Below are 26,129 nucleotides of genomic sequence, written 5' to 3'. Positions count from 1 at the left end.
GACGGGGCAGGTGCCAAGAAGCCAAGCCTCCTGGGAGGGAGAGGAGCCTGTTCTGGCAGGCTGGGGGCACATCCTCCCGACACAGATGGCTCTTTGTCAGGGCGGAGCCCAGCTCCCAGAGCAGTCTCGGGAACAAAGCCCCCTCTGTCAACAGTGGCCTCCCCCTCCCCCCCCGGGGCACCACCCCCAGAAACGGAGCAGAGTCCCCCCACTACCCAAGGTTCCCATCAGGCGTCCCTGCCCAACACAGACACACACACACACACGCACACACACACGCACACGCACACGCACACGCACACCAGGCATAGGCGTGGCCCAGGTGGGGTGTACAAAGGGAGCCCAGGGTGAGGGTGCTCCAAGGGTGCCTCCAGGACACTGCGTCCCCTGGGCCCTCACGCCCACCCTGTGCTGCAGGCCATGCCTGTCCGTCCAGCACCTGGGCAGCCCTAGACCAGACCAGCCTCAGCCACCACTGCCCAGGGACCCCTCGCCCTGGGCCTGAGGGGAGCATCCCCTCCCCAGACAGAGACCCGGGAGGGTGGCAGAGGGACAGCTGGAGCCTCAGCCCTGCAAGGAGGCCTCCACAATTTATTTCCGGGTCTTCTCCAGATCCTGAATGCCCACGGCCACCACAATGGGCCTGCCCCCAGCACTGCAGGCCGCAGGGCTGGGTACTGCCCAAAGTGGGGACCCGGGGCCCAGGGCCCAGTGTGCCTGCACCACCGGGGCTGTGTCTGTGTCACCCCTGCAGTTACCTGGCCTGGAATCTGCCCCTCCAAGGCGCAGCCAGGCTGAGGGGGGTGCCCCCGGGAGCAGGGAACGTCAGCGTCCAGGTGGCAGGATCCAGACGGGGCCGGGCGGGGCTCCCACCAGCCTGGCCAGCTCCTGCCGACACTGGCCCTGGAGCTGGCGCAGCACCACCTCCAGGCGGGCCTCCTGGCTCCTCAGCGCCTCAATCACTTCAGGGGCCCGCAGGCCTGGGCCCCCGGGCGCCCCAGCCTCAGTCCTCACCAGCCGGTGGGGCCCGTGGGGCTGGGCCAGGCTGCAGCTGCCGCCTCGCTCGCAGGCCTGCCGCAGAGCGGCCAGGTCCTGTCCCACGGCCTCCCGCAAGGCCGTCCTCGCGGCACTCCACTCGGGCCCACGGCCTCCGACCTGCACAGGGGACGTGGCAAGTGAGCCGAGGGTGACCAGTCTCACCAGGACCCTGGCTCAGGGCCTCGGCTCTCCCTGAGCCCTGCCCCAGCCGCCAGCAGTCCTGCGGCCCCTCCCAGTGCCCAAAGAGGAGCAGCTCCAGCACCAGCTCTAAGGCCCGGCTCCTCCAGGCTCTGTCACCCGCACCGAGCATCTGAGCCCTAAGCCAGAGGCTGTGGGGCCCCGGGGAAAGGGCCAGCAGCTCGATCACCCCCGACAGCCCTGCAGGGCCTGAGCCCTCAGGACCACCCAGCTGCAGGCCCAGCTCTTGCACCGCGGTATTGCAGGGGGAGTGGGCCTGGCTGCCCCCAGCAGGTCAAGTCCTGCAGGGTCTGCTCAGAGCCCAGAGTGCAGACCCTCGGGGCACCCACCCCCAACCCCACCCACCACTCCATGCGGGGTCAGCATGTCCTCTGCTCTATCGGCTTCCCACTTTCCCACCGCCCTCGCAGAGGGGTGGCATGGGGTGGCCCTGACCCAAGGGGACGCCAGGCTAAGGGGACGCCAGGCCGAGGACACGACCTGGTGAGGACACCTCTGGCCCCCAGGGCAGGCCCATCCCAGAGACCCTGCAGGCAGCAGGGAGCGCAAAGAGGCTGTGCCCTCGGTGTCCCCAGGGAACTGCCCTGACCCTGACCCTGACCCCGACCCTCAGTGGGCACTGCTCCATGGTTCGCAACAAGGAAGCATGAAGAGCCCTGAGCCCGGACAAGCACCGGCCCCACTTCTTGTGAGAAACCGCCTGCAAACGTCACCGTTGCTTCAGCTGTCACTGCCCAAGAGGGCAGAGGGCTCCAGCTTGGCCCGGCCGGAGGAGACATGGCCGTGCAGGGCCTGAACGAGCCACGCTGCAGGCCCCCAGGAAACACCCATGCTCCCCAGGGGTATCTGAGGGGAAAACCACGCCTGCAGTTTACTCTAAGATGCTTCAGAAAAAGGAAATCAATGCAGCGCACGTGGCCCACTGTTCACAGCCACAAACCCGGTGCTCGCCCGGTCCAGCTCATGGAGAGAGGAGGGTGGCGCCCAGGTGGGGTTGGGGGACACACATGTCCACCAGCAGGTCCAAAAGGCCACATGGTGTGAGCGGAAGCCAGCAGGGACGACACCAGAACTGCCCTGGGATAACGAACAGACCTCCATCAGGGTGGCCAGGGTGGGGCGGCAGCCGAGTCTGGCAGGTGAGCCCACCCCCCTTGCAAACAGACCAAATGGTGCAAGTCCCACCGTGGGAGCCCCCCACCGAGCACAACCCGGGCCAGGGCCCCAAGTCCTCACCCCGGCCTCCCAGGCCGCCCGCCGGGCCTCCACCGCCTCTCGCAGCTCTCCCTGCAGGGCCTGCAGCTCCTGCACCAGGGGCTCCAACGCTCCAGTCCCTGGCGTGGGGATCCTGGGCAGAAACGTAGGCTGTGAGGCCTCAGGGGGGCAGGCGCCCAGGACCGTGTCCTGCAGAGAGGGACCCCAAGTGAGAGGGTGGGCGGCAGGCCCGGGCCTCACAACCAGAGGCCCAGCTCCCCAGCCAGTAGGGACAGAGGCCCAGGGTCACTTCCCGCCCCCGGGTCGCAGACCAAGCTGGACAGTGACCGTCACCCTGGTGGGCCTGGAGGCCAGGGAGGCACAAAGGCCAGGCTTCCGGAAGGCCAAGACCCCTGAGAAGTCTGGGCCTCCCCAGGAGCTGGGAAGGGTGGTGATGGGACAGACAGACATCTGGAAAGAGCCACACACACAAAACCCACAGGCCTGGGTGTGAAACCGGCTTCAGGGCTGGGTGTGGGGGGCTTCCCTGAGACTTCTCTTCCTGTGTGGGAAATGAGAAGACCCCACCACCACCCCAGGGCTGCTGTGGTCAGACCAGGGGAGGGGAGGGGAGGGGAGGGACGGGAGGTGGGTGGAACGGCTTCCTGACCATCCACCACCAGAAGACCAGCTCCCGGCGCCGCCACTCGAGGGCCGCCTGCAGCCGTGCGTTCTCCCTCTCCAGCCTCCGCAGCAGCTGCAACGCAAACCAGTAAAAGGCCGCGGAGTCAGGGAGCCCGGTGCGCCTGGGGCCCTGCACACCCTGCCCGCCGCCCTGGCTCAGTCGCCTTGGCTCACCCGGCCCACCTGCGGGCTGAGCCATCTCCCTGCAGGGCAGGGCACGGCACGGCACGGCACGGCAGGACAGGGCGCGGCACGGCAGGGCAGCCTCACCTCCAGCACAAGCAGGCCAAGCCTACCAGGCCTCTGACCACACCAGTGATCCGCCAGCCCCCCACGAGCGTGGGTCCCGCAGGGTCGGCGGCTGAGTCCTGGTGCCCCCTCACTTGGGACTCCACCCCACATGCCCCGCTGACTGAGGGCTGCACCCCAGAGGCTTCGGGTGTACGGGGAGGCCCCGGATGGGGGAGACTGGCGGGTTCTGGGAATCCCTCCCTGTAGTCCCCTGGAGCCCAAAGGCAGGGCAGGGGCTGCACGGCGCCCAGCTTGGAGGCGACGGAGGACAGACCAGGGTGGAGAACACAGCCGCGCAGACCCCCAGCCCCACCCTGCAGGCACGGCCCGAACAGCCCCGCACCTGCGGACCCCGCAGTCCAGTGCACGGGCACGTGCTCCCGTCCCTCCTGCTGAGGCCACTGCAGCCTCGGGAAGCCGGACAGGGGCAAGGCCAGGCACGGTCCACCCCAAGGGCCCACGGCAAGCTGCGGAGAGACAGATGGGCCCCACTGGGACGGCCCAGGCCAGCACCCGCTGTGCTCCTCTCTGAACACAGCAGCCAGCACAGTGACCCAGCCTCCGGCACCGCTCCTTCTAGAAGGGAGCCAGGAGTGTGCTCTGGGGCCGGGACAAACGGCCAGACAAGAGCCCTGCCAGGCCTCCACTCACAGAGGCTGGTGCCCGAGCCATGCGCACCAGCGTGCCCGCCAGGCAACCAGGGGATGCACATGGCTGGACAAGGGGCTCCCGGGCCAGGGGGCCAGACGGGGGCAGCCTTGAGCACCAGGCCAAGGGCCCAGCCCATGGCCAGGGGAGCAGGGAAGGCAGGCCTGCGGTGAGAATCGCCCTGTGGTCTGGGGGAGGGCTGCGGACATGGGAGGGCGGAGCCCACATGCCCACACCACACACACCCCCCGCTACACACACCTGCTGGCCCGTGAGAAGAGCAGCTTACTCAGCTCCCAAGAACAATCCCAGAGGGTGTCCACACCCCCGCGTCCCAAGCCACAATATAAGAAGACTACAGGCCCAGCCAGTAACCAAGGATGCTGCCCAGCCACTCCACAGCATGCCTGGCCACTGACACGGCAACAAGAGATCATTCCAGAAGCTCATGGGACCCATCCCAAGAGCGCAGCCCCTTCAGGTCGGCTGGTCCAGGCTGCCACCAGCTTCTCATCCAGAATCCTTGGAAGGAAGCCAACTGTCCCCACCCACCTGGCCACACCGTTTTCAGTCCTGGGGCACCAACATGCACCACCCTCCAGGAGGAGGGGAGTCGTACCCGCCCAGGCCCCCCACAGAGGCTGGGGTCCCAGGCAGCACCAGGCTGGAGCTGGCACAGCCTCTGCTCTACTCAGACCAGGGAGGGGACCAGGGGCAGGAGGCCTGCGCCTCGCTAAGTCACCCCTGAAAGGGAACAGAGCCAAGGGCATCTCAGCACGCCCAGATGCTGCCTCAGCACCTTCAGGGCCAAGCACGGCCTCGCCAGGTAAAGCCAGGAACGCAGGCCGGTCAGGCACCAAGGGCCGGGCAGACACCCCCAGGTGGCCGCCCTGACCCCGCGGTGGGGATGCAGACCCCCGAGGAGCATGCGGCTCTACAGGCGGGATCTGCTGGGCCTGCCCTGAGCCTCAGCCCTCCTACCCAGCCAAGTGTCCCAGGACAAGGCACTGCCAGCCTCACACTCTGGACAAGCCAGGGCCCAGCACAAGTAATGGCCAGCCCTGGGCCTGTCCCAGGACCCACTGGCCAGGTGAGCCCAAGGGAAGGAAACAGTGATGATGGATGGGGGCTCCTGAAAAGAAGGTCAGTAGAGTGTGGGGCAGCGCCAACCCCCACCTCCCCATCAACAGGTGACACATGCCCAAGCTCAAGGTACCCACACCGTCAGCTCGGACCCTTGAACAGTCTTCCTTAATTCCAGTGGCCCCCCTCGCTGGCTGCCAACCCGGGCCAGACACCTGTGTTCTTCCCACTGCCCAAAGTGTACCCAGCCACGTGCACACACACAGCAGCACTGGCTGCTCTGGGGGCAAGAGAGGCCCTGAGGTTGCACGTGTCTCCTACATAGGCAAGGGGGCAAGCTTGGGGACCTCCCTGGTGGTCCGGTGGGTAAGACTCCATGCTCCCAAAGCAGGGGGCCCAGGCTCAATCCCTCGTCGGGGAACTAGATCCCGCATGCTGCAACTAAAGAGTCCACATGCCACAACTAAGGGTCCGCATGCCGCAGTGAAGATCCTGCACGCCGCAACAAAGATCTCACATGCCGCAACTAAGACCCAGCACAGCCAAATGAATAAAATAATTTTTTTTTTTTTAAAAAAAAAAAAAAAAAAAGGAACTTCCTGCTGGTGCAGTTGTTAAGAATCCACCTGCCAATGCAGGGGATATGGGTTCAAGCCCTGGTCCGGGAAGACCCCACATGCCACGCAGCAAGTAAGCCCGTGAGCCACAACTACTGAGCCTGCGTTCCACAACTACTGAAGCCCGCGCACCTAGAGCTCCACAGCAAGAGAAGCCACTGAAATGAGAAGCCCGCACACCGCAATAAAGAGTAGCCAGCCCCCGCTCGCCACAAGTAGAGAAAGCCTGCATGCAGCAACAAAGACCCAACGCGGCCATAAATAAATAAATAAACAGATAGATAGATAGATAGATAGATAGATAAATACTTTTTAAAAAGATGGTGAGCTTGGCTAACACCCACAGCTCAAAGCTGGTCTGCTGTCTGGGTCCCCCACCCTCCCAGGCTCCTTCTCACCTTGGGCCACGCCCACCTTGGTCCCACCAGCCCTCACCTGACGGCCACCCTCCGGGTCTCTGAGCAGCTCCGTTTCGGTGACAGACAGGTGGCCAAGGCTGCGGTCGCTGTGGCAGCCACGGGTATATGAGTGGATCTGAAACAGGCAGTGCAGACCCCAGGCTGAGAAGGTGGGCGCCTCCCCACCGCCAGCGCTAGGCAAGGACCTTACAGATAAGGAAACGGTTCAGAGAGGGTCGGGCCCAGGAGAGTAGTCAGCACTGCTGGGAGGCTGGCCCAGGGCCCAGTACCCACCAGGAGGCCCATGCAGAGGGAGGGGCACCCCACCCAGCTCCCAGGGGTGCAGTATAGGTAGAGTGGGGCGCCCCTGCTTCCCCCTCAGCTCATCAAGTGCAAGGCCCATGTGGTGGCAGAAACAGTGAGGCCAGTGGCAGGGACACAGACACAGGGAGGGCACCCCAGCAAGGTGAGGCCTGAAGGCAGCAGGGAGGCTAACTGGTGGGCATGTCCCACACAGAGGAGCAGCTGGAGCCCAGACAAGAGGCAGTGAGGGGTCCCAGGAAACGCTAGCTGAGCAAAAGACCCTCTCCCAGGGGCAGAGCACAAGGCGGGGTGTTCCAGCACCAGAGAGCCCTGCGCTGGTGCGAGCCCTGGGCCACCTGCCCAGCCACCGCTCAGCCCAGACCATGCACTGGACCTGTGGGGACACCTGTGCCCCGACAGCTGAGCCCTACCAGCCTTTCGGAAGCCCGCAGGAGCTGCCCACCGCCCGTGAGCCCACACCCAGGATGCGGTGGGAGGGGGTGCCTTCCTCGCCATCTCGTGTTCAGGCAGCAGTGGCTCCCCAGGGCCCACTTCGGTGCTCAGTGACATAGAGTCTGAAGCTTCTAGGGAGTTCTGGGGACAGGAAGGTCGACCCTGCAGGCTCCCTGCCCCCCTGATTCCCTGCCCCATAGATGTCCAGCAACACCTGCTCTAGGCCCCCTCCTGGACAACCTGGAGCCCTAGGGTCAGGCTCTGGGCCACCCCAAGCTGTGCCCAACAGGTCAGCTCCCAGCCAGGCCTGGGAAGGCCCACATTCAGCCAAAGGCTGGGCGCCAGCCTGAGATGGGAATGCTGGACAGGCCTCTATAGCACAGAGGACAACTGCCCCTGGGTGGACAACGCATGCGTGGCACTACCTTGCCCAGGAGGGCGCACTGCTCCTGCTGACTGGCCATCAGGTTTCGCCACCGGAACCGCAGCTTTCCCATCAGCCACTGCAGGTGGCGGATGTCCACACAGCCGTCTGCTTCCACACTGGGGGTAGGAGGGCCAGGGCTGGCCAGGGCCTCGCACTGGGGAGGGGGCAAGGGTCACGCACTGCTCTCACACCCCAGGCAGAGACCACGAAGGGGAAAGAGAAAGGAAGCCCCTGGGAGTGAGAGCCAAGAGATCCCGGGGGGGGGCCCCAGGAAGAGCTGGGTCAGGAGCCTGTGGGCACGTCCCTGGCCCTCACCTGCCTCCGTGTGCTCACCCGGGCATTCGGGGCAGCAACACTGACCCCCCCGCCGGTCCGGTGCCCACACCCAGGATTCCCGCCCGGGCTGGGTGCGGCTCACACTCATCCCTCACCCACCTCGCACACGGGCATCTCGTCTCCCAGCTGCACGCGGTTCTGGGTCAGCAGCCGTTCGGGCAGGGGCCCGCGGGCCAGGAGCCAGGCCAGGGCCAGCAGCAGCTCGCGGCCGCCCTGGGAGCCGTCGTCCGGGAGCTGTGCCAGGGCCCGCCTAGGGTAGCCCTGGGTGCGCAGCGCCAACTTCACAGAGCGGACCTGGGCCTCTGCGGTAGGAGACGCCAGCTCAGGAGGGACACCCACTGGAGGTGACGCTACCCAGACTCCTAAGGGACCCCCTCGGGACGCAGAGCAGAGACCATGCTTGGAAGGGACTAGCAGGAGCATTGGGACCTAACCTGGAGGCGGGAAGGGGAGGGGCTCACGCGGGGGGACGGGGTGTCTCATCGGGGAGGCGGGGAAGTGGGCGGGGCCTTACGGAGGGCTGTCCCGTGGTCGTGCAGTGGGCGGGGCTCTCTGGGTGGGCGGGGCCAGAGCCTTACCAGGCGGGCCTTACAGGAAGGCGGGCCTTACCCGGGGAGAATGAGGCCGAGGCGCCGTCGGCCAGCTGCGGCGAGAGCACGCGGAAGAGCAGCCGCCAGAGCGCGGGGGCCTGCGAGGATCAAAGAGCGACGGTCAGCGGGGCTGGCGGCGTCCCTGCGTCCTCCCGGAGCCCTACTGGCCCCAGCCGCCTGCCCTGCTGGCCTCACCGCCTCCGGACGGTCGAACTTGGCGCGGCGGAAGGTCTCGGGGCTGGGTCCGGCGGGCAGAGTCTGACTCAACGCGGCGATGGCCTCGGGGAGGGCCCGGGTCGCGTCCGCCGGGTCCACCCGGCGACGCCGCCGCCGCCGCCCCATGCAGCCTCCGCCCGCCTGTCTCAGGTTGCGCGCCGCCGCCGCCGCCGCCGCCGCCGCCGCCGCGTCCCCGCGACCAATCCCCGCGAGAGCTGCGTCCCCCCGCCCAGTCACCGTTCAGGTGCCGCCTCTGCTGGGCCCGCGCCCAACCACCGAGTAGGCTGAGACGCGCCTCTAGCTCCTGCCCAATGAGCGGTGCCCCCGGCGTTTGAGTGCTGTCTGTTCTGTCCGGTGCGGAGGCATTTCCGGTGCGTCGGGGACCCATCGGCGTTGAGAGCCTCGCGGGGTCCGCCCTCCGCGACTCAATCGCGGCGACACCTGACTCTCCTCATCCGGACCCCACCAATCAGCCCCTTGCACCAAATGGCAGCCTAGCAACCGCCGGAGGGTAAGCGGCGGCGCTCAGGGTGCCCCCTGCGGCCGAGAGGCGCCACCGACACGCGGGAGCGACCCTCAGCCTCCGGAAGCCCTCCCTGGCCTCCGGAAGCCCTGGGACCCCGCAGCGCGTACCAGGCCGGAGACGCAGGGGCCAGCGCCCGGGTACCGGGGGACGTACCCCGACGGCTCAACCCCGCAGCGCGCGGGCGGGTGCTCCTCCCGGACGGCCGGCGACTCTCTCCCCCTTCAGACCTACGCCTGCATACCCCGCCTGGCCCCTCCCCGTCCAGTCCGTCGTCTGTCCGGCTAGCCCCCGTTACCCCCTACCCCCATGCCCACCCCACCCCGGCCTCCCTCTGCCCTGCACCTTCAGCCTCTCCTTCCTGCCATTGAAGAGACAGTCTTCAAAGGAGTATCCGCACAGCCACTTTGGAAAGCAGTTTGGCGGTTCTTTCAGAGCTAGACTTGTCTACCAGACGACCCCACAGTTCCAGTGCCCGGAACCTGTGAGGACTCGTGTTCCCGCTCACGGACGTTCCAGGCAGCTCTGTTCATAACAGCCAAACCGAAACAACCCAAAAGGCCGCCAGCTGGGCAGTCAGCCCTAGGACGGAACCCTCTCGGCACCACTGATGGCGGGCCAAAGTGCCGGGAAGCGCAGACACAGAGGAGGGCAGATGCAAAACACTATGTTGTACGTACCTTTCATCTATAGGAAGTGTCCAGAAAAGCAAGTGTACAGAGACAGGAGGCAGGTAGTGGTGGCCTGGAAAGAGACCAGGACTGGGGAGTGGCAGCAGATGGGCATGAGGGAATTTTTGTGGTTAAAGAGAATGGTTTAGAACTGGATTGTGGTGACGGTTGCAGAGCTCTGTGAACTGGTTAAAAAGCATCGAATGTGCATAGGTGAGTTTTACGGTATGAAATTATACCCCAATAAAGCTGTAAAGAGGACAGAGTGAAGGAAGGAGAGAAGAAGGGAAAGAGAAGTGATGAAGAGAAAGGAAGCAGGCCTCCCTGGATCCCAAGTGCTCCCCAGACAAGCCCCCCTCCAGCCCTCACCAAGCCCACAGGAAGTGCGGTCACGCCTGACGCCCCACCTTCCGCCTGGTGTTCACCTTTTCCCGCCCCCACCCCACCAGCCCCCCCTGCCGTCTCAGGCACAGCAGCTGCTCACTCCCTGTGTCCCCCCAGAACTAACCCATTCTCCAGAACTTGGCCTCTGACCCGGGCACCCCCACCCCAGGAGGCTGTCTCAGTGGCCACCTGACAAGTGCCAGGGCAGCTTACCTCCCGAGAGCCCTCCTCCCCCACGGGCACGGGGGTATTGCTGTCTGCCCCTCACCTCACCTTCAGTCCCCTCCAGTCCCCTCCTGAGCTGGGGCTGGGACCAGCACAGGCCTCCAGTCTGGCCCTGCCTTCTGTCTCCACAGCTCAGAGGCCATGCTGCTAAGGCCTGCCATAGCACCCTGGAGCCTTCGCCCAATATGGTTCCTGATGCATTGGGTCTGGAACCCGATGAGCCCTTTCCCTCTCCGGCCTTTGCACCTGCTGGGCCTTCTGCTCGGAGTGCCTTCCTCCCCAGCCTGAGGCCTGGCTGACCCACTCTCCCTGTGGGCCTCAGCGCTCTAAGCGCTCACTCCAAGTCTGCCCCCCACACCCAGACTGAGCCACGCGGTGGCGGAGGGGCCAGGGGTTTCTGCTGCCTTTTCAGGGCCACCTCCCAGCAGCTCAGCGCGAACCTTCCGGTGCACCCACTCCCCCCTCTGTGCCTGCTCTGGCCACAAGCCCTTAGCTGCTGGGCCCCCAGATGACACCTCCACCCCCCGCACCCCACCACTGAGAAACCGGGCCTCACTTAGTATCCTCTGTTCCTGCCTCCCCCGCTGAATTGCATCTGTCCCCAGAAGCACTCCAGCTCCCACCCCTTGGAACTCTATGAATCACACAAATCTCACGCGCACACACACGCATGCACATGCGCACGTGACCCCACACACCACCCTGGGGCCCCCCACGCCTGTCCAGCTCAGGCCTGCCGGACCCCCAGCCAAGCCATGGGGCAGGGCTGAGGCCATTTGCAAGGCTGAGATGACCTCTCTGGGCTCCTTAGATCAGCCGAGCCCTGGGACAGTGGCCATCTGCCAGGGCCGGAGTGTGAGTGGCCAGTGGGGGGGAACGGCGAGGGCTCTGAGGGTGGCCCAGTCTGCAGCTGCTCCCTGAACGGAAACAGGAGTTTTCAGAAAGCCCCTAGCCGTTGCCGCCCAGCCAGTCCTCACCTCAAAGTCCCCGTCGGGCAGCCGGCCACTTGCTAGTCCCTACTGGGCAGCCGGCCACCTGCTAGTCCCTGGGCATGGCGCAGGGGCAGATGAGGTGTCTGGGTGGATGCTCGGCTGGCCCAGTCCGGCAGGGTGGCGATGGGGGATGGGGACAAGGGAGGAGCAGCAGGAAGTGGAGAGGGCAGGAGAGGGCTCCCCACCACAGCTCCCCAAAGCTTCTCAAAAAACGGAACCAGCTCAGCGGATTCACCCTGCAGCCTCATGTTCCCGCTGACCAATCCCAGAGCTGCAGAGGAGGGCTGGGGCATCTGAAGGGCTGAACGCGGGGCTGTCCAGGGTGGCTCCCTGGCAGAGTACCCCCACCCCCACCAGGGCAGTGGGCAGCAAGGCTGGCTGCAGCAGGAAGAGCAAGTGCCCGGCAGGCTGCAGCCCCCTGCACTGTTCCCCCAGTGAAGTGCACACACAAGTAGGTCTTCCAAGTGTCCGGGTTTATTGAGGGCCTGAGGGTCTACAGGGGAGCCCCAGGTGCCTGTGGGGAGGGCCTGCCATCGGCCTCGAGGGGCAGCGGCCCGGCGGGCAGCCAGGGATGGGGTCTCCAAAACCTGTGCAGAGAGACAGGGACAGAGGTGAGTGCAAGCCCCAGGAGTGGTCGGACCGCACTCAGGGTGGGGGACCCCACTCTCAGGGCTGGCTGGGCTGGGCAGGGCGAGGGGGATGGGGGTGTACCTGGGTTTACTTGAAAGTGTGGCTCTCTGCCCCACCGCGTCCGAAGCCTGCGGAGAAGCAGTGGGCGGGTTAGGGGTGGCCAGGGGCTGTGGAGGTCAGGGTCAGGTGGGGGCTGCGGGGAGCATACCTTTGGGGCCGAACATGGCCGCGTAGCAGGGGTGGTTGCAATAGGGCTTGCCTTCATGCTGCAGAGAGAGGCGCATGAGGGCCTGTCACCCCTCCCCCATGCCCCCGCCTCCCTCCAGGCCCCACCTACCTCGGCGTGAGACCCCGAGGTCAGCGTCTTTCCACATTTCTCACACTTAAGGCAAGGGCGATGCCAGTCCTTCCCCAGGGAGGTCACCCGCTCAGCTGCAGAGGGACAGACATGCCCCCCGCCCCGTGAGGTGAGACACTGCTCCTGGGACACGGGGCACACCCACCTGCTCGCACAGCGCCTTCTCCAGCCACCTCTGCTCAAGGCCTCGCCCACGCATGCCCGGTGGCCCATCCAAGGTCTCAGCGGCACCTGTGCCCCACGGGGGGAGAGGGGCACCTCCAGTCCCCAACCAGTCCCGCCCAACTAGCGGGGGTGGGCGCCGGTCCTGAGCGCGCCCCTGAGGGCTTGGGTGGGGCTGCAGGAGAAGGCGAGGGGGCCTCGGGTCGGGACCCGGGCCGGCTACCGGGTTGAGCCCTCCGCCTCTGCACCGGTGACGGCGGTGGGGCGTAAGGGGCGCCCTTCCCCGTGGCGAGGCGGGGGGACTTCCCACCTCCTCCTGCCCTTCCCCTGGGTGGGCCCCGGGGCGCGGGACAGGAAGGCGGCGCCCGGGATCTGAGCGCGCCTGGTCTCGCGCCCGGGACGCCGGTTTCCGCGTGTGTTTCTACTTAGCGCTGGGAGGGGCGGCCAGAGCCCCGCGTTCCTTCCTACCCCTCGGGGTCCCCGCCCAGGGCGCGCGCGAGAGGAGGCTAGAGAGCGGAACCCGGAGACGGGAGACCCAGAGACGGGCAGACTCAGAGACGGGAGGCCCAGAGGGACCCGGAGAGACAGCGGGGCACAGAGATGGAGGGCCGTCCGACGCAGGGGTCCCGACCCGCACATCCAGGCGGCCGCGGGCAAGGCTGAGGCGTCGCCCCGAGGCGGTGCCCCAAGTCCCCCTGCGCCCCCGGCCCACCGGAGCGGCCCCGCGGCGGGGACCCTGGGCCGCGCTTCCGCGTGGGGCGGCTCAGGGACCCACAGTTCGAGCCGGGGAGGGTGGGGGTGGAGTGCGCTCACCAAAGTACACCTCCTTGTTGCACTTGGGGCACTTGGGCATGGTGGCGCCGGGTCCGGGTCGAGTGGCTGAGCGGGAGCAGAGCGGAGCGCGGGACTGGGTGGGTCGCGCCAGGTCCTCGCCTTTCAAGCACCCCGGGACCCCGCCCCTTTGGGACCCGCCCCTAGCGCCCCGCCCCCTGAGCCCTGGACTTGGGCCCGGAGGCCTCGGACCCAAGCCAGCAGACCGAGAAAGGTCATCTGGTCCACGCCCGCTTTGGGGTACGACCCGGGCCTAGCCGACGACAGAGCGTGATCCGAGCAGTGCAGGAGATCCGTGGGGACTCACTGAAGGGGCGGGGCTGGAGCACCCGGAGGAGCCCCGCCCCTCGCCCTGGACTCTGGACTCGCCGGGTCCAGGATCTGGGGCAGTGGGCTCCCCAAGAGCAGGAGGGAGCACTCCACCCCCAGCCCCAGATATGCCGGAGCCAGGGAGGGAACCGGTCACCTCTAAAATGCAAAGAGATGCAAACCAGCGTGTCCCCTTCCCCCGATGGAGGTTTGGGGACACCTGCCAGGGGAGTCTCAGCCTGGTAGCCCTCCCCCAGGAACTCCCCGCGGCCTCCATCACGCGCGGGGCCAGGAGGACCGCCCCGCTCCGCCCCGCCCCAGTTCCCCACCCCCGAGGGACATACCGGTCTCTCTCACGCGCCCCACCTCAGACCCGCCCCTGGAAGTCCATCGGACCGCAGCAGGAACGTCCCCAGGGTATTCAGAAGAGGGGACTCTGCGACGGGGCATCCCTTTTCTCCACGGGGACAGCCATCGGCTGCAGGGGCTGGGGGTTCTGTGGCGGGAAGTGGATGCGGCGACGCCCAGGCCGGCCCAGGCTGTCTGGGAGATGCCGGGGCCAGCGGGGGAGGGGTCTTTATCTCTGCGGGAAGCGCCGAGTGCAGAGCGGTCCAAGTCGTTCGTCCAAGGAAAGCGGGAGCGGCCCTGGAGCCTCCGCCGTGCCAGGCAGAGACCGCGGACCCCACCTGCCCCAGGAATGGGGGAAGACCTAGGGGGCTGGCTCTCTCGCGGGCTGCGGGGTCCTAGGCCAGCCTCTGCGGACCAGCGGAGAGGCCTGCATCTCAAGGGGGTGGGGCCCTCGAGGGGAGGCGGCTGGCCGGCCTCCCATCTGCCCCTTAGCCCAGGCTGAGGTGGAGGCCTGGGTGGGGTCCCAGTGCTCTGTGCCCTGTAGGACTCTGCCTGGGCCAACCCTCCTCCATCACTGTCACCCAGGTCACCTCCCTAGCCGTGTCTCCATCCTACACCCTGAAGCTTTACCAGCGTCCTCATGTGCCCTCAACACACCCATCTCGCCAAACAAAACGTCATCTCTGGGCCTGTCCAGGCCCTGTCCCCATGGAGGGTGCTGGAGACCATCCTCTGACAGGGCCCAGGAGCTCCGGCCTCCCCACACAGTGACGCCCTCACCCTTACCACCCGCTGCGAGCAGCCCCCCACCCCCACCCCCCAGGGTCTGGCAACGGGACCAGGAGTGGAAGCCGTGGCTGCCTCCACCCCGACGGCGCCCCACCAGGCCCGGGTCGGAGTGGCGGTGAGAGCTCCCAGCCTTCAAGGGTCAGGGAGGCCGGCCGCACCCCAGCCTTGGTGAGGAGGACGGCCCGCTGGACCCCACACTCCCGCGGCGGGCCCCCCACACCGCTCTCCAGTCACTCCCACCTCCCTGGGACCCCCTCTCTGAGGCCATAGTTCTGCCCCCCCCCCGGAGCTGTGCAAGCTCCGGGGTCCACAAGGTGGGTAGCCCCGGTGCCCGGCTGCCCGCTGCCCTCAGGAGGCGGTGCACGCCCTGCCCTGCACTGGTGGAGCCCCAGCCCAGCCTGCTCCGGGCCCGGAGCCTCAACACCCTCTCTGCCTGGCACAGGGGCACCTCAGCATGGTTTCTGGAGCCGACACCACCGGCCCGACCTCCCCACCACCCCCACCCGGCCCTTGGTGTCTCCTTGGCCTGCACCTGATGCCACCAGGCCAGGCCAGGAACAGGAGGTGGTCCTGGCTTCCCTCATCTCCTGGCTCCATGATCCAGAGAGCAAGGTGGGCAGGAAAGAAAGCAGGAGAGTGCCGGGGGGTGGGGGGGTGGACGGGGCACACGGAGACACAGACACAGCTAGGAAATGCAGACAGGTAGAAGCAGCGAGAGGGGAGGAAGGGCAAAGGCCCCTGGTGATGGAGAGGACCGCGTGGGCAGGGGGCACGGGGCAGGACACTCTGGGGTAGGCGGGCGTCTGTCACAGCAGATCCTGGGCATCAGGCCACACGTGTTGCACGCACCGCCTTGCAGATCCCTGAGAAGGCTGCCCCATGGGTGTGCCGGGCAGAGGTCAACTCCACCGGGATGATGAGCTGGAGGGGGACAGTGACCGACAGGTTGCCTGGATGCGCACGCGTGTGTCCCAGTGCCTTCCTGGGTGGGCGTATCCATCAGGGTGTCTCTCGGGGCATGCGTGCACGAGGCCCTTCTCTGAGCAGCTGCCTTCCCATGTTTCTGCCCGGCCCACACCCCCAGCCCACTCAGGGCTCCGGGCCAGGTGGGGCTGTGAGCCAGCTTGTCTGCCCTCCACACACCTGGCCCCAGGGATGACGCCTCCACACCACCAACACTGGGACTCCAAGCCCGCCTGACCCTGGGGGTGGGGGGAGCTGAGAGCCCCCCCCCTTGAAAAGCAGGGTGATGAATCTCTTCTTGGCCTTCCCCGCTGTTATTGCCATTGCCATGGTCACAGCACGGGCCCCTGTGGGGAGGATGCCAGGGGGGGACCGAGGGCCATGGGCGTTGCCCTCTGGTTGCTACATAGCACGGTTTTTCCAGACACACACACACACACACACACACACACACACACACACACACACACTGCCTGGAACCGTCCCAAAGTTTCAGTCACAGACTGACGTGCCCCTTCAACTCCCCCAGCTCCCTGTCTGTCCTGCCCACCTGTGGCGGTGGGGACCCCTCCAGCTGCAGACCCCCCCAGCACTGGGGGACTGTGGTGGGTGGACAGATCCTTCAGCCCCCTAGACTCTATGGCCAGGCACACCCCCATTTGAGGCTTGACTGGGTGCCCATCAGGGCCCTGACAGCCCCTCCAGGAACAGGCTTCTTGCTTCCATGGGCTCACCTGCCCAGGATGCACTTGTGGGGGAGTGGCAATGGCCTGGCCCAAGGTCAACCAGACTCGGGACCACTGGTCCAGTTCAAGGCCCAGATCTGCCTTGCCTGGCCCTCCACCCCTTTCCTTACTCTTTTGGGGCCCTAGTGGCATTTGCTACACAAACCCATGGAAGGTACAGAGTGAAGCACCTCGCACACCCCAAGATGCGGCCCGCCCCGGCGCTACCAGCACCATGGCCCTGCGCTCTTCTCCCTCCCAGCGCTGGCTGGAGGCACAGGGGCTGCGTCTGGAGTGTGAGGGACAGCGGCCAGGACGGCTACTTGCCCCAGGCTGCTCTGTGCCCAGAATGTCCACCCTGCCCCAAGCCAGCCTAAGGGCATCCAGGGCCCTGAGACCGGGGGGGAGGTCACTGCGGAGTTCTGGCTGCCTGGCCAAGGCCACCTCCATACGCTCACCCTCTCTCTGCGCACTCCCGCGCCCTCGCCTGCTGAAGCTCCACCCAGGCTCAGCGGGAGACCCAGATGGGAACCGGGCAGGACCCTGCCCTGCCGCAGAATTCTGGATGGAGAGGGCCAGGCTGGGGCCCCAGGGCAGGGCTTGCCTGGGCTCCAGGCGCCGGGAGAATTGGTGAAGGCAGGGCTGGGCCCCGGTGACTGCTGAAGGATCCACCAGGAGAGCTCTGCCCCTCAGGGCTGGACAGACAACCCCCCCGGCCCCCCCCCCCCACGCCATACACTGTGACACTTGCCTCTGGCCTCTTCCCTACCATTCTCAAAGCCCCCACCCAGTGCCCAGCGCCCCAGTCTCTGGGCCCCCTCCTCAGTGTGGACAGGTGTAAGGATGTCCCCTGCTAGGGCTGGAGGCCAGCAGGGCCTGTCTGGTGTTCCTGCACCCAGATGCCCTGCAGGGCCAACATGTGCTCCAGGACCACTGCTGAGCCCTGGGCCAGAGCTGGCTTCCTGCCCCCAGAGTCCACCCCTCCCTGCCCTTCCCCCAGGCCCGGCTGAGGCTGAGTCGTGGAGACTCAGACATTCCCAGGGCCTATTTTTAACAGCTTGTCTCCCGGGGCCCCTTGTCTGGCCCGCGGTCCTGCCCCGGGCGGCCCTGGGGCTGGGGAAGGGAACGGACTCTGTGCTTTCCCAGAAGGACGCTGATCTTTTCCACCAGGCCACGGCCTGGCCAGGGTAGGAGAAGGCCCCCCTCCTCCTCTGCTGGAAGCAGGCGCGGGATGCAGAGGGGCTGGGGTGGAGGGATGGGGGCACCTACAACCTTGAGTTCCCTCAGTCCGCCCTGCCCTCCCCCTCCCCCTCCCCCCACCCCAGGCTGAGCCTGGTTCCAGGAATCTCTGCCCTGGAGCCAAGGCCCATGAAGCACCGCCTCAAACTCCAGCCTCCTCAGTCCAGCAGCTGGGCACGTTCATGGCCACAAACCCACCCCTGCAGCCAGCTGGGCCCTGAGAAAACGTGCTGCCCACACCTGGCCGCCCCGGTCTCCCGCCAGTCCTTGCCTGTCCCAGCTCCCAGAGGCCCAGAGCCGGGGTCACAGGCACTAGGTGACTTCCTGACCCTTAGCACCCAGGGGGCCACAGCCCGTGACCAGTGCGCTGGTGCTTGGAAAAAGGTCATGCTCCCTCAGGCCTAGAGAAGCTCAGCCAGGCTAGCCTAGCTGGGTGGGGTCCCCAGGGAGCCTCCAACAGCAGAGGGCTGGCACTGGTGGGTCACTGGCCCAGGGGAAGGTGGAGGGAGAGGGGCTGGGGGTCTAGGGCAGGGGATTCTGGGCCTCAGGGAAGTGGGGGCCGAGGGAGCTGCAGTCCCCACAGAGATGCCTGGTGGGTGGGGGTACCAGCTAGGGCCCAGGTCTGAAATGGGGTGCAGGGTGGGTCTTGGAGGGTCCTGGCAAGGAAGTGGGGAAGACTGGACCGGTGGGAGGTGGGGTACAGCTGGGGAGCAAGATGGTGGAGGAGGCCAGGGCGCTGTGCCCAGCCCTGGGGTTCTGGATGGAACGGAGGTGGTTAGATGGCATTTCAGGGCCGCCTCAACTGGCTGGGACCGGGCTGGAGGAGTTGGGGTGGAGGCCGGGCGGGGGGCGGGGAGGTGGAGAAGGCGGCACACCGTACAGGCCTCCCCTGCGTCTTGCAGGGGCGCCCGAGGAAACACCTGGCTTGTGGGGAGGCTTCCTGGAGCTAGTGTCACCAAGGGAGCCCCGGCAGCGCAGGGCCACCCGCGGCCCCGCCCCGATTTCCATGACAACCCCGCGGAAACAAACACGGAGGCGCGACCCCCTCCGCACGCAGGAAGTGGAACGCGCCCTCCCGGGCCAGAGCCCGGCAGTGGGAGGGCACTGCGTCCCTGGCAGGGCCGGGCCGATCCTCCCTCCAGGCGACCCCGGCAGCCCTCGCCCCACCCCCCCAGGGCGGGCCTTCACACGAGAATACGCCCCGCCCTTCCCCGGGTTTTGGGGAAGGGCGTGCCGCAGATCAAGTCTTCCCCTACGCAGTTTCCCCTGGAGCCTCCTGGGGGAGGGGTCCCGGCTGTGCTCTCTGCAGCCCCTAACCGGCCGGACGACAGGAATTTCCCATCCGACACCGGGAGCCCTCAGCGAGGGCGGGCCTGGGGTGCTCAGGGAAGCCTGAGTTCTCCCCCAAACGACCCCCCAACCAAGGAGCCTCGTGCTGGCGGGAGGGATGTGGGAATGTGGAGGGGTGTTGTCCCAGCCCCTCCTCCGAGCGTGCTTGCCCGAACCTCCCCTCTGCCTGGGGTGGGAACTGGGCGCCCTTGGGGCACCTGCTCCAGCGCCTCCCACCCCCAGGGCAGGCCGACCCACCCTGCACATCCTGGCTGCGCTCCAGGCGCCGGCCAGGTACGAGGAGACGCTGCCGCCCACGCTGGGCGCCTGGACTGGCCAGGAGGAGGGCGGCTTGGCACTGCAGACACCAGGAGCCGGCCCTCCACCCCAGGGACACGGATGGCTGCTCGAGGGACAATGAGCCGGGCACCCAGGATCAGCTGTGTCTGGGCCCGCGTACTGGAGGGCGGGCCAGGCACGGGCCTGTGCCACGGGCTGGGGCGCTGGGAGCTTTCCTTGGGGCAGGGCACGTGGGGAGCCGGCTGCCTATGGTGCTGGGGACACGGGCCCAGACTGAGCAGGCCCGGATGATGCTCCTGGCTCGGGGAGGGCGAGGCATCTGGGGGTGGGGTGCTGGGAGCAGGCCAGGGCAGGGCTGAGCACTGGAGGGCAGGTCTCCGAGGGTTCTGCCCCCGCGCCCAGCGTGGAAGAGAAGGGGCGCCCTCTGGTGGGCTTCCCGGGAGCCAGCAGGTAAAGGGAAGGCAGACGAGGAGGAGAGGCCTCCTCCCAGCTACTGAGAGTTCCCGGTTGCAAAGGCAGAGCCTGGACAGACTGGGGAGGCCAGAGGTGACTCCATCAACACTGCAAGCCCAGATGCAGGAATGCTGTTCAGGCAGGAGCCCCTAGGCCCCTCCTTCAGACTGCCCACATTCTGTCCCTGGGCTCCCACCAATGCTGGGGCCGGCCGACCACGCTCAGCCTCACTCCCCCTAAACCCTCTGTACTTCCAGGCTCCTCCTGGGCTGAAGGCCCACCTCGTCCCTGACCACCCTTCACCGGCTTCTCCCCCTGCAGAGGACCCCTCCTCTGGTCACCTGCCCCCTCTCCCTCCACATGCCATGCCCTCTGCTCTTTCCCGAGGCTGACCTCTCCCTCTGGGTCTCTGATGGATCAGAGGACCCCCTGGTTTTGGTGCCCATGTCTGGGGACCAGGACCCCACCCCCGGATGCCTCCCACCCTCCCCACGTCCAGCTAGTCTGGTCCCTCTCAGGGACCCAGCCCACCTCAGTGTCGGCACCACAGCCTAAATCAGCGCCTCCCCGCCTCCCAGCCACGACCACCGCCGTTGGGAAGAGGACCCCCGGACGAAGGGACGCTATCCCGGCTTCACACCCATGCCACAGACACAGACACAATGCGGGGTTGTGCGATCCTCAAACCTTTCATTGACAGCAGAACGCCCGGCAGTCGAACGCCCACATGAGGGCGGCGGGCGGGCGCTTGCGAGGCAGGGTGGGAGGCGGGCAGAGGGCTCCTGGCAGGGATGTCCCTCCACCCTTGGGACACTGTGAGGGGCGTGGCTGTGGCTGTCACGGGCAGGGGGGGGCATAAATAACACTGTGGGCAGGACTCGGGCAGCAGGAGGGGGAGCGTGGGGCGGCCACCTCAGAAAGACCCACCCAGGCCACAGGGACATTCAGGGACGTGTGGGCCATGAGATACAGACATGGGGACACGGGGGGCCAGGAGGACACAAAAGGGGGTGACAGGTGGCTGGGGACACAAAGGCAGACACACCCAGAGAGACAGGGTTGGTGGGCAGGGCTCTGGAGTCAGCTCAGGGGCTTCCTCCCCAACACGCAGGCCCTGGACTCGCAGGTGCTGAGGTGGGACTGGGCGGTGGTCACTCTCCTCTGGTAGCCAAGCAGTGGGCCCCTGGCCAGGGGCCTGCGCAGGCGGGCCAATGCCCCGCAGAAGGGCCTGGGGGCCTAGGGCTGAACCTTGCCCTCGGGGTCCTTGTCATAGATGTAGCTGCCAACAGCTCCGGTGTTCACCCCTGTGGGGAGAGGGGCAAGGGTGGTAGGGGAGGGGTGGAGGAAGGGGGACCCCGCATCCCAGACCCTCCTGGCCACACTCACCCTTGGGTCCGAAAAGTATTCCGTAGCAGGGCTTGTGGCAGTAGGGCTGGCCGTCGTGCTAGGGACGAGATGGTGGGGGGGGGGGGGGTGAGAAGCGAGGGCCACGGAGTCCACACTCCCCACTCCCCCTGGTGGATTCCTCCGGGTCTCCCTGAACCCTCGAGTTCTCAAAGCCTTGGCCAGGTCGGCTCACCTTGGGGGAGCTGGAGGGGAGGACAGCGCCGCCACGCCACGCCACGCCACGCCACACAGCACTGCGCGCACGTGAGCCACGAGGCTGGCCACCAGGGGGCAACGCCCACCGCCCGGCACCCCCCTCCCCCGCCTCCCGTCCCCGGCAGCTGCGCGCCCCGCCCCCAACCGTCCAGCCAGCGCCCCTCTCACCTCCGCGTGCCCGCCTGGGGTCAGCGTCTTCCCGCAGCGCTCACAGCGCAGGCACGGCCGGTGCCAGTCCTTGCCCAGAGACGTCACCTTCTCGGCTGGGGACGGGAGAGGTGGTGAGGTGGGGGCCCCCCCTGGCGGAGACCTCCCAGGCTGGGGGTGGGCGCGGCCACTCACCAAAGTAGACCCTCTTGTTGCAGCGAGGACACATGTTGGGTTCCCCGGTGAACGTGGTGACGCTGGAGGCTGGGAGGGGGAGGAGTCAGGACGGGGCACAGCGGCTCCGACGCCCCGCCCCCCCCACCCCCGGAAACTCAGCCCAGCCCACCTTTGCTGGGACCCTTCGGGGGGCCGCTGGCCTTCCGCTCCTCAGCTCGGGCCACGGGGACCTCGATGGGGCCAGTGACCTGCGGTTTCTCGGCAGAGGGCTTCTCGTAGATGTAGGAGCCGGCACCTCCGATATTCACCCCTGTGAGGTGGTAGGCACTGTAGGGGGGGGTGGCCACTGGGCTCGCCCACCACACAGACCTCACAGCCACCCCCCAACTTCTCAGAAAAGGGTCCTCCACGGCCCACTGTGGAGTCAGGACCCCCACCCAGAGGGCACCCGTGGGCTGCAGATTTCCGGGAAAGGCACGGAGGATGCTGGTCCTTCAAGGACGGGAGGGGCCCGCACGGGGAAGGAGACAAGGGGGCCGGGGGAATCCAAGGGTCCACAGCGTCCCGCCAGGCCAGCCCCAAGTCTCTGCTGGGCCGAGGATCGGCACTGGCCATGTCCCCCAGCGCTGGAGCAGATCACACGCCGTGGCGCCCCACCCAGGCTCACCTTTGGGTCCGAACAACGTGGCATAGCAGGGCTTGTGGCAGAAGGGCTTCCCGTCATGCTAGGCAGAGGGCAGGGCATGAGGGCGGGGGCCTGGCCTGGGCTCCCCGGCCCCCCCCTCCCTGCCCGGGGGAGGGGCTCACCTCGGCGTGGCCCCCTGGCGTCAGCGTCTTGCTGCAGTGCTCGCACCTGAGGCAGAATCTGTGCCAGTCTTTGCCCAGGGAGCTCACCTTCTCAGCTGGGGCGGGAGGGGGGTCAGGGCCAGCGCCCTCCTGCCCTCCCGCGCTCAGCCGCCTGCTGCCCCCGCTGTCCTCCCCGCTCCTGGGCAGCCTCTGCGCCGGGTCCCCTTCATCCCCACCCAGGAGCCACGTGGCACCTGCCTGCTCCCCCACCGTAACCACCTTCTGCTCCCCCACCGTAACCACCTTCTGCTCCCCAGGGGCCCTGCTCTCCCTCTGGGTCTCAGGCACCCTCATCACCCTGGGTCACGGGCTGCAGCAGGGAACTTGGACGGGGTCCCAGCTCAAGCACCTGCTAATCCCCTCACCAGGACACCTGCCCCTCCCTCACACACATCCCCAAACCCTCCAATCAGGCCCTAATGGAGCTGGCAGAGCGCCCCCGCTGAAGGGTGGCCCCAAGCCTCCAGAACCCCTGCGAGAGGCCAGTCCCTGTCGCCATCATGGGACACCCGTGGGACAGGACGCCTGCCTGTCTATATTTGGCTTCCTCTCCTTAAGCTCTGAGAGCGCCCCCCCCACCTCCTGCCTCTGGCTGCTGCTTTGGCACTCAAGGTCTGAGACCAGCTGCTGAGGGTCACGTTGGGACCCCTCCCTGTCCCCTGCCCCAAGCTGGGGCTGCTGGGCCACCTCCCAGTGGACGGAAGCTGAGGCTTCCCCAGGGGAGCACAGCAGGAAAAGGGCGGAGGAGAGGGCAGGAAGAAAGGCCGGAGCTGAGTTGGAATTCCTCCCAACTGGAAAGGGGCTCGGCCAGAGGCATCGGGGAGGGGGGGGGGGCGGTCAGGTGGGCTGGGCCCCTTCCACCCTGGCAGAATCTGGCCAAGCCCCAAGAAGAGGCCAAGGACCAGTGGCTCCTCTGGTCCCCCCTCACAGAGGGGCCCCCACCTGGGCCAGGCCTCCCCCAGGGCCCCAGCAGAGCAGGGAGAGAGGGCCTGGCCAGGGGCACCCCGAGCCCCAGGAGGCCTGGAGGGCAGTGAGTCCCCCTGGTGGCCCAGGTTCGGAGCCCTGAGCGATGTCTCCCCACGGCCCTGGTGGAACCTGCTGGCCCCGGCCAGGGGCAGCACAAGCTTAGATCCCTCTGGCCACTCCACCAAGGAGGCTGGGACGCAGGCTGGCCAGGCCTCCCCCCAGGTCCATGCCAGGGCAGATGGGAGCTGGCTGAGCCCAAGGCGGGCTCGGATCCTCTCCCAGTTCTCCTTCTGGCCAGCGGCGGCCGAGGCAGCTGCAGCTCAGGGCTGCCAGAACCACTGGCTGGTGTGTAGGATGTGGCCACCTGGGGGCAGGGGAATGACCCTCAGACCCACTGGCCAGGTCGACGGCCACACATTACTGGCCCAAGGGAAGGCAGAATCGATTGAGTCTAATGGCTCGGAAGGGAACCGGCCCTCACCCGGCTGCACGGTTGTTGGGGACACAAAGGCTCGGTGTCCCTGAGGTCACCCTGGGGTATCCTGGCCCAGGTTGCACTGTGCACACGCTTGGGGTGTAGACTGCTGGGGTGAAGCCTGATTGGGGGTGGGAGGGTCTGGCCCCCGGCCCCCGGTCCCCGGCCCTTTCCTCCACCAGGGCCTCCAGACCAGGACAGAAGCCAGCCGAGTCTGAGCCGCCTTTGTTTTCTGCTGGGAGCCGGCGGCTGCCCAAGCAGGCAGAAGCGCTTTTCCGGGCTGTCCACGGGACTGTCGGCCTGGTCCTGAGCTAGCCTGACTGGGGGCAAAGTTGCGGGCAGCGGGGCTGGCAGGAGGACCCTGGCGCTGGCCCCCACCCTGAGCCTTACAGGATGAGCCCTGTCTGGGATGGGGACAGAGGGCTGGGCGGACTCCTGGGGAGGCATCCGGAAGCCCCTCGGCTTCCAGCCAGCCCAGAAGCACTCCAGGCCAAATCCGGTCCCTCCCCTCTGGGAACAGCAAACAACGTCGGCCTCCTCCGGCCTCCTCCTCCCGCTCTGGCCTGCTGGGAAGCCAAGTGGCCATCTTCACCTCGGCCTGTCCCCAGTCCAGACCCGGACCACTGCCCTTAGGGTGACAACAGAAGGATCGGATCCCCTGTCTGTCCCGGTCTCTCCCTGCCCTTCTGGCCATCCTGGCTTGCGCCACCAAGTCTGTCTGTGTGGGCGTTGGTGGGAGGCTCGGTGGGCAGGGACTTCGCCGCCCTGGCAAAGTCGGATCAGCCAGGATGAGCGAGAGTGGGTGAGCCAGACAACAGGGTCGGAGCGCCAGAGAGTGGGTGAGCCAGTGCTGGGGGGTGGGGTGGGGCAGGTGCCGCCAACCCAGGGGGCATCCTGGCAGAGAGGACCCCCTCCTACCCAGCTACCTCCTCCTGAATGCCACTGTTCTGACCTTGAGGAAGCAGGGGGCCTGACCACCTGGGCTCCAGCGTCCTCTCCTGCTTGTGGGGACTCGCTTGTCACCCCACCCCCGGGAAAGTCCTGGGGGGACGTGAGCCAAGGAAAGGCGCGCGCTGGGACACGCAGGAGGTAGAGGCCAAGGTCGCCCCCGCGTGGACTGAGTCCAGACAGAGCCCAGCCCCGGCCCAGCCCCGCGTGGGCAGAGGTCGGGGTGGGGGTTGGGGGTCACGGGTCGAGGCCACGCCAGCCCGGCCACGTGTCCGCGGAAGGCGGGACTGGGGTCCGCGCGAAACGGCCGAGAGAGACAGGAGCGCGCGAGAAGCGCCCGGAGCTTGCTGCCCCGCCCGACCCCGCCCCGCTCGGCACCGCCGGGAGAACCGCGATGCGCCCGCGAACCCAGAGCTCTCCCCCAAGCCCGGGCGTATTCTCGGGGGTACCACGCGCCCCCCACCCGCCGGGCCTCGGGCCCCCGCCCCACCCCCATCGTCCACTTCGGGGTTCGGGCGTGGCCGCCCCCAGCTTGTCGCCGCTCCGCCCTTCAGCCGCACCGCGTGGGCAGCGCGGCGAGCCGGGTCGGGGCCGCGCATCCTGGACCGAGAAGGGCGGCGGGGTGCTGGTCGGGCCCGGGCACTCACCGAAGTACACGGTCTTGTCGCACTTGGGGCACTTGGAGGCCATGGTCGGTGCGCTCCCGTTCAGCCCGTGTCCTCCGCCCGCGCCCGTCTCCCCGCCGCCGCCGCGCCCGCCCCGCCAGCCCCGCCCGACCGGCTGTCTGTGCTCCCATTGGTCTGCGTCAGGGGCGGGGCGTCAGGAGCCCGCCCTCGGGGTCCGGGCGCCGCGGGGGCGGGGGCGCACCTGCAGGGGCGGATGGGGGGCGACTGGACCCGCCGGGCGCCCCTGGGTCGCGCGCGCGAGGTGGCCTCTACCCAGGCCCGCCCTGTCCTCGCCTGTTTCCATGGCAACGTCGGGGCAGCCAGCCGGGCCGCGGGTGGGGCTGGGAGTCCGCGGCCCCCTCGACTGGGGGCGTCCTGGCCAGCGAGGGCCTCGGCCCGGAAGGGCGGCGTCAGGACAAGCAGACTGACTCCCCGACGGCGGACCGGCCCGCCCTGCCCGGTCCTGGCGCCCGGGTCCCCAAGGGAACCCTGCCCCACCCTGCCGCGCGCCGCCACCCCGCTTCCCTTTGTTGCTCGGTTTCTATAGCAACGGCCTTGCGGTGGGATAGGAGCGGGATTCCGGGCGGGCGCGCCAC

At 67.4% G+C, this 26,129-nt stretch overlaps 3 protein-coding genes across 9 annotated transcripts; all 3 read right to left on the bottom strand.

Moving 5' to 3' along the window:
* Window positions 1-212: 212 nt before the first annotated feature.
* Window positions 213-9,234, bottom strand: TEDC1 (tubulin epsilon and delta complex 1). 5 transcript variants are annotated; one of them, XM_029238953.1, is made up of 8 exons: window positions 8,456-9,234; window positions 8,280-8,358; window positions 7,770-7,972; window positions 7,333-7,488; window positions 6,189-6,287; window positions 3,101-3,187; window positions 2,473-2,640; window positions 213-1,155 (listed from the first exon to the last, which is right to left on the bottom strand). In XM_029238953.1, exons 1-8 carry the CDS (start codon window positions 8,600-8,602, stop codon window positions 826-828), a joined length of 1,269 nt encoding a protein of 422 aa, XP_029094786.1. In that variant the 5' UTR covers window positions 8,603-9,234; the 3' UTR covers window positions 213-825. The 5 variants fall into 5 exon arrangements, with proteins under 5 accessions (XP_029094786.1, XP_029094790.1, XP_029094789.1 ...); XM_029238957.1 differs by having other exon boundaries at window positions 2,473-2,584; XM_029238956.1 differs by having other exon boundaries at window positions 910-2,313.
* Window positions 9,235-11,725: 2,491 nt separating this feature from the next.
* CRIP1 (cysteine rich protein 1) lies at window positions 11,726-13,467 on the bottom strand. Of its 2 annotated transcripts, XM_029238967.1 has the most exons (5): window positions 13,235-13,467; window positions 12,239-12,333; window positions 12,110-12,167; window positions 11,983-12,029; window positions 11,726-11,858 (listed from the first exon to the last, which is right to left on the bottom strand). In XM_029238967.1, exons 1-4 carry the CDS (start codon window positions 13,272-13,274, stop codon window positions 11,989-11,991), a joined length of 234 nt encoding a protein of 77 aa, XP_029094800.1. In that variant the 5' UTR covers window positions 13,275-13,467; the 3' UTR covers window positions 11,726-11,858; window positions 11,983-11,988. The 2 variants fall into 2 exon arrangements, with proteins under 2 accessions (XP_029094800.1, XP_029094799.1); XM_029238966.1 differs by lacking the exon at window positions 13,235-13,467 and having other exon boundaries at window positions 12,239-13,203.
* A 6,910-nt stretch (window positions 13,468-20,377) lies between these two features.
* Window positions 20,378-25,647, bottom strand: CRIP2 (cysteine rich protein 2). 2 transcript variants are annotated; one of them, XM_029238960.1, is made up of 8 exons: window positions 25,516-25,647; window positions 22,441-22,535; window positions 22,301-22,358; window positions 21,803-21,943; window positions 21,652-21,720; window positions 21,478-21,572; window positions 21,094-21,151; window positions 20,378-21,011 (listed from the first exon to the last, which is right to left on the bottom strand). In XM_029238960.1, exons 1-8 carry the CDS (start codon window positions 25,556-25,558, stop codon window positions 20,944-20,946), a joined length of 627 nt encoding a protein of 208 aa, XP_029094793.1. In that variant the 5' UTR covers window positions 25,559-25,647; the 3' UTR covers window positions 20,378-20,943. The 2 variants fall into 2 exon arrangements, with proteins under 2 accessions (XP_029094793.1, XP_029094792.1); XM_029238959.1 differs by lacking the exon at window positions 25,516-25,647 and having other exon boundaries at window positions 20,387-21,011; window positions 22,441-25,299.
* Window positions 25,648-26,129: the final 482 nt, after the last annotated feature.

This window comes from Monodon monoceros, unplaced genomic scaffold, assembly GCF_005190385.1.
Source record: "Monodon monoceros isolate NGI ecotype Baffin Bay Population unplaced genomic scaffold, NGI_Narwhal_1 Super_Scaffold_21, whole genome shotgun sequence".
Taxonomy (NCBI): Eukaryota; Metazoa; Chordata; class Mammalia; order Artiodactyla; family Monodontidae; genus Monodon; species Monodon monoceros.
Note: the sequence above shows the minus strand (reverse complement) of the source record. Positions and strands in the feature narration are given on the sequence as shown.

Excerpts from the sequence above, each read along its gene's own strand:
- CRIP1 (XM_029238966.1), bottom strand. The coding sequence starts at position 12,472 with ATGGGCCACCGGGCATGCGTGGGCGAGGCCTTGAGCAGAGGTGGCTGG. Across the intron at positions 12,168-12,238 it reads CCTCGGGGTCTCACGCCGAG|CATGAAGGCAAGCCCTATTG; the intron begins GTAGGTGGGGCC and ends CTCTCTCTGCAG. Across the intron at positions 12,030-12,109 it reads GGCCATGTTCGGCCCCAAAG|GCTTCGGACGCGGTGGGGCA; the intron begins GTATGCTCCCCG and ends GCTTCTCCGCAG.
- CRIP2 (XM_029238959.1), bottom strand. The coding sequence starts at position 22,773 with ATGAGGGTGCCTGAGACCCAGAGGGAGAGCAGGGCCCCTGGGGAGCAG. Across the intron at positions 21,944-22,300 it reads CACGTTGTTCGGACCCAAAG|GGGTGAATATCGGAGGTGCC; the intron begins GTGAGCCTGGGT and ends ACCACCTCACAG. Across the intron at positions 21,721-21,802 it reads CCCGAAGGGTCCCAGCAAAG|CCTCCAGCGTCACCACGTTC; the intron begins GTGGGCTGGGCT and ends TCCCCCTCCCAG.
- TEDC1 (XM_029238952.1), bottom strand. The coding sequence starts at position 8,602 with ATGGGGCGGCGGCGGCGGCGTCGCCGGGTGGACCCGGCGGACGCGACC. Across the intron at positions 8,359-8,455 it reads AGTTCGACCGTCCGGAGGCG|GCCCCCGCGCTCTGGCGGCT; the intron begins GTGAGGCCAGCA and ends TGATCCTCGCAG. Across the intron at positions 3,188-6,188 it reads ACCCGGAGGGTGGCCGTCAG|CTGCTGCGGAGGCTGGAGAG; the intron begins GTGAGGGCTGGT and ends TTTGCGTTGCAG.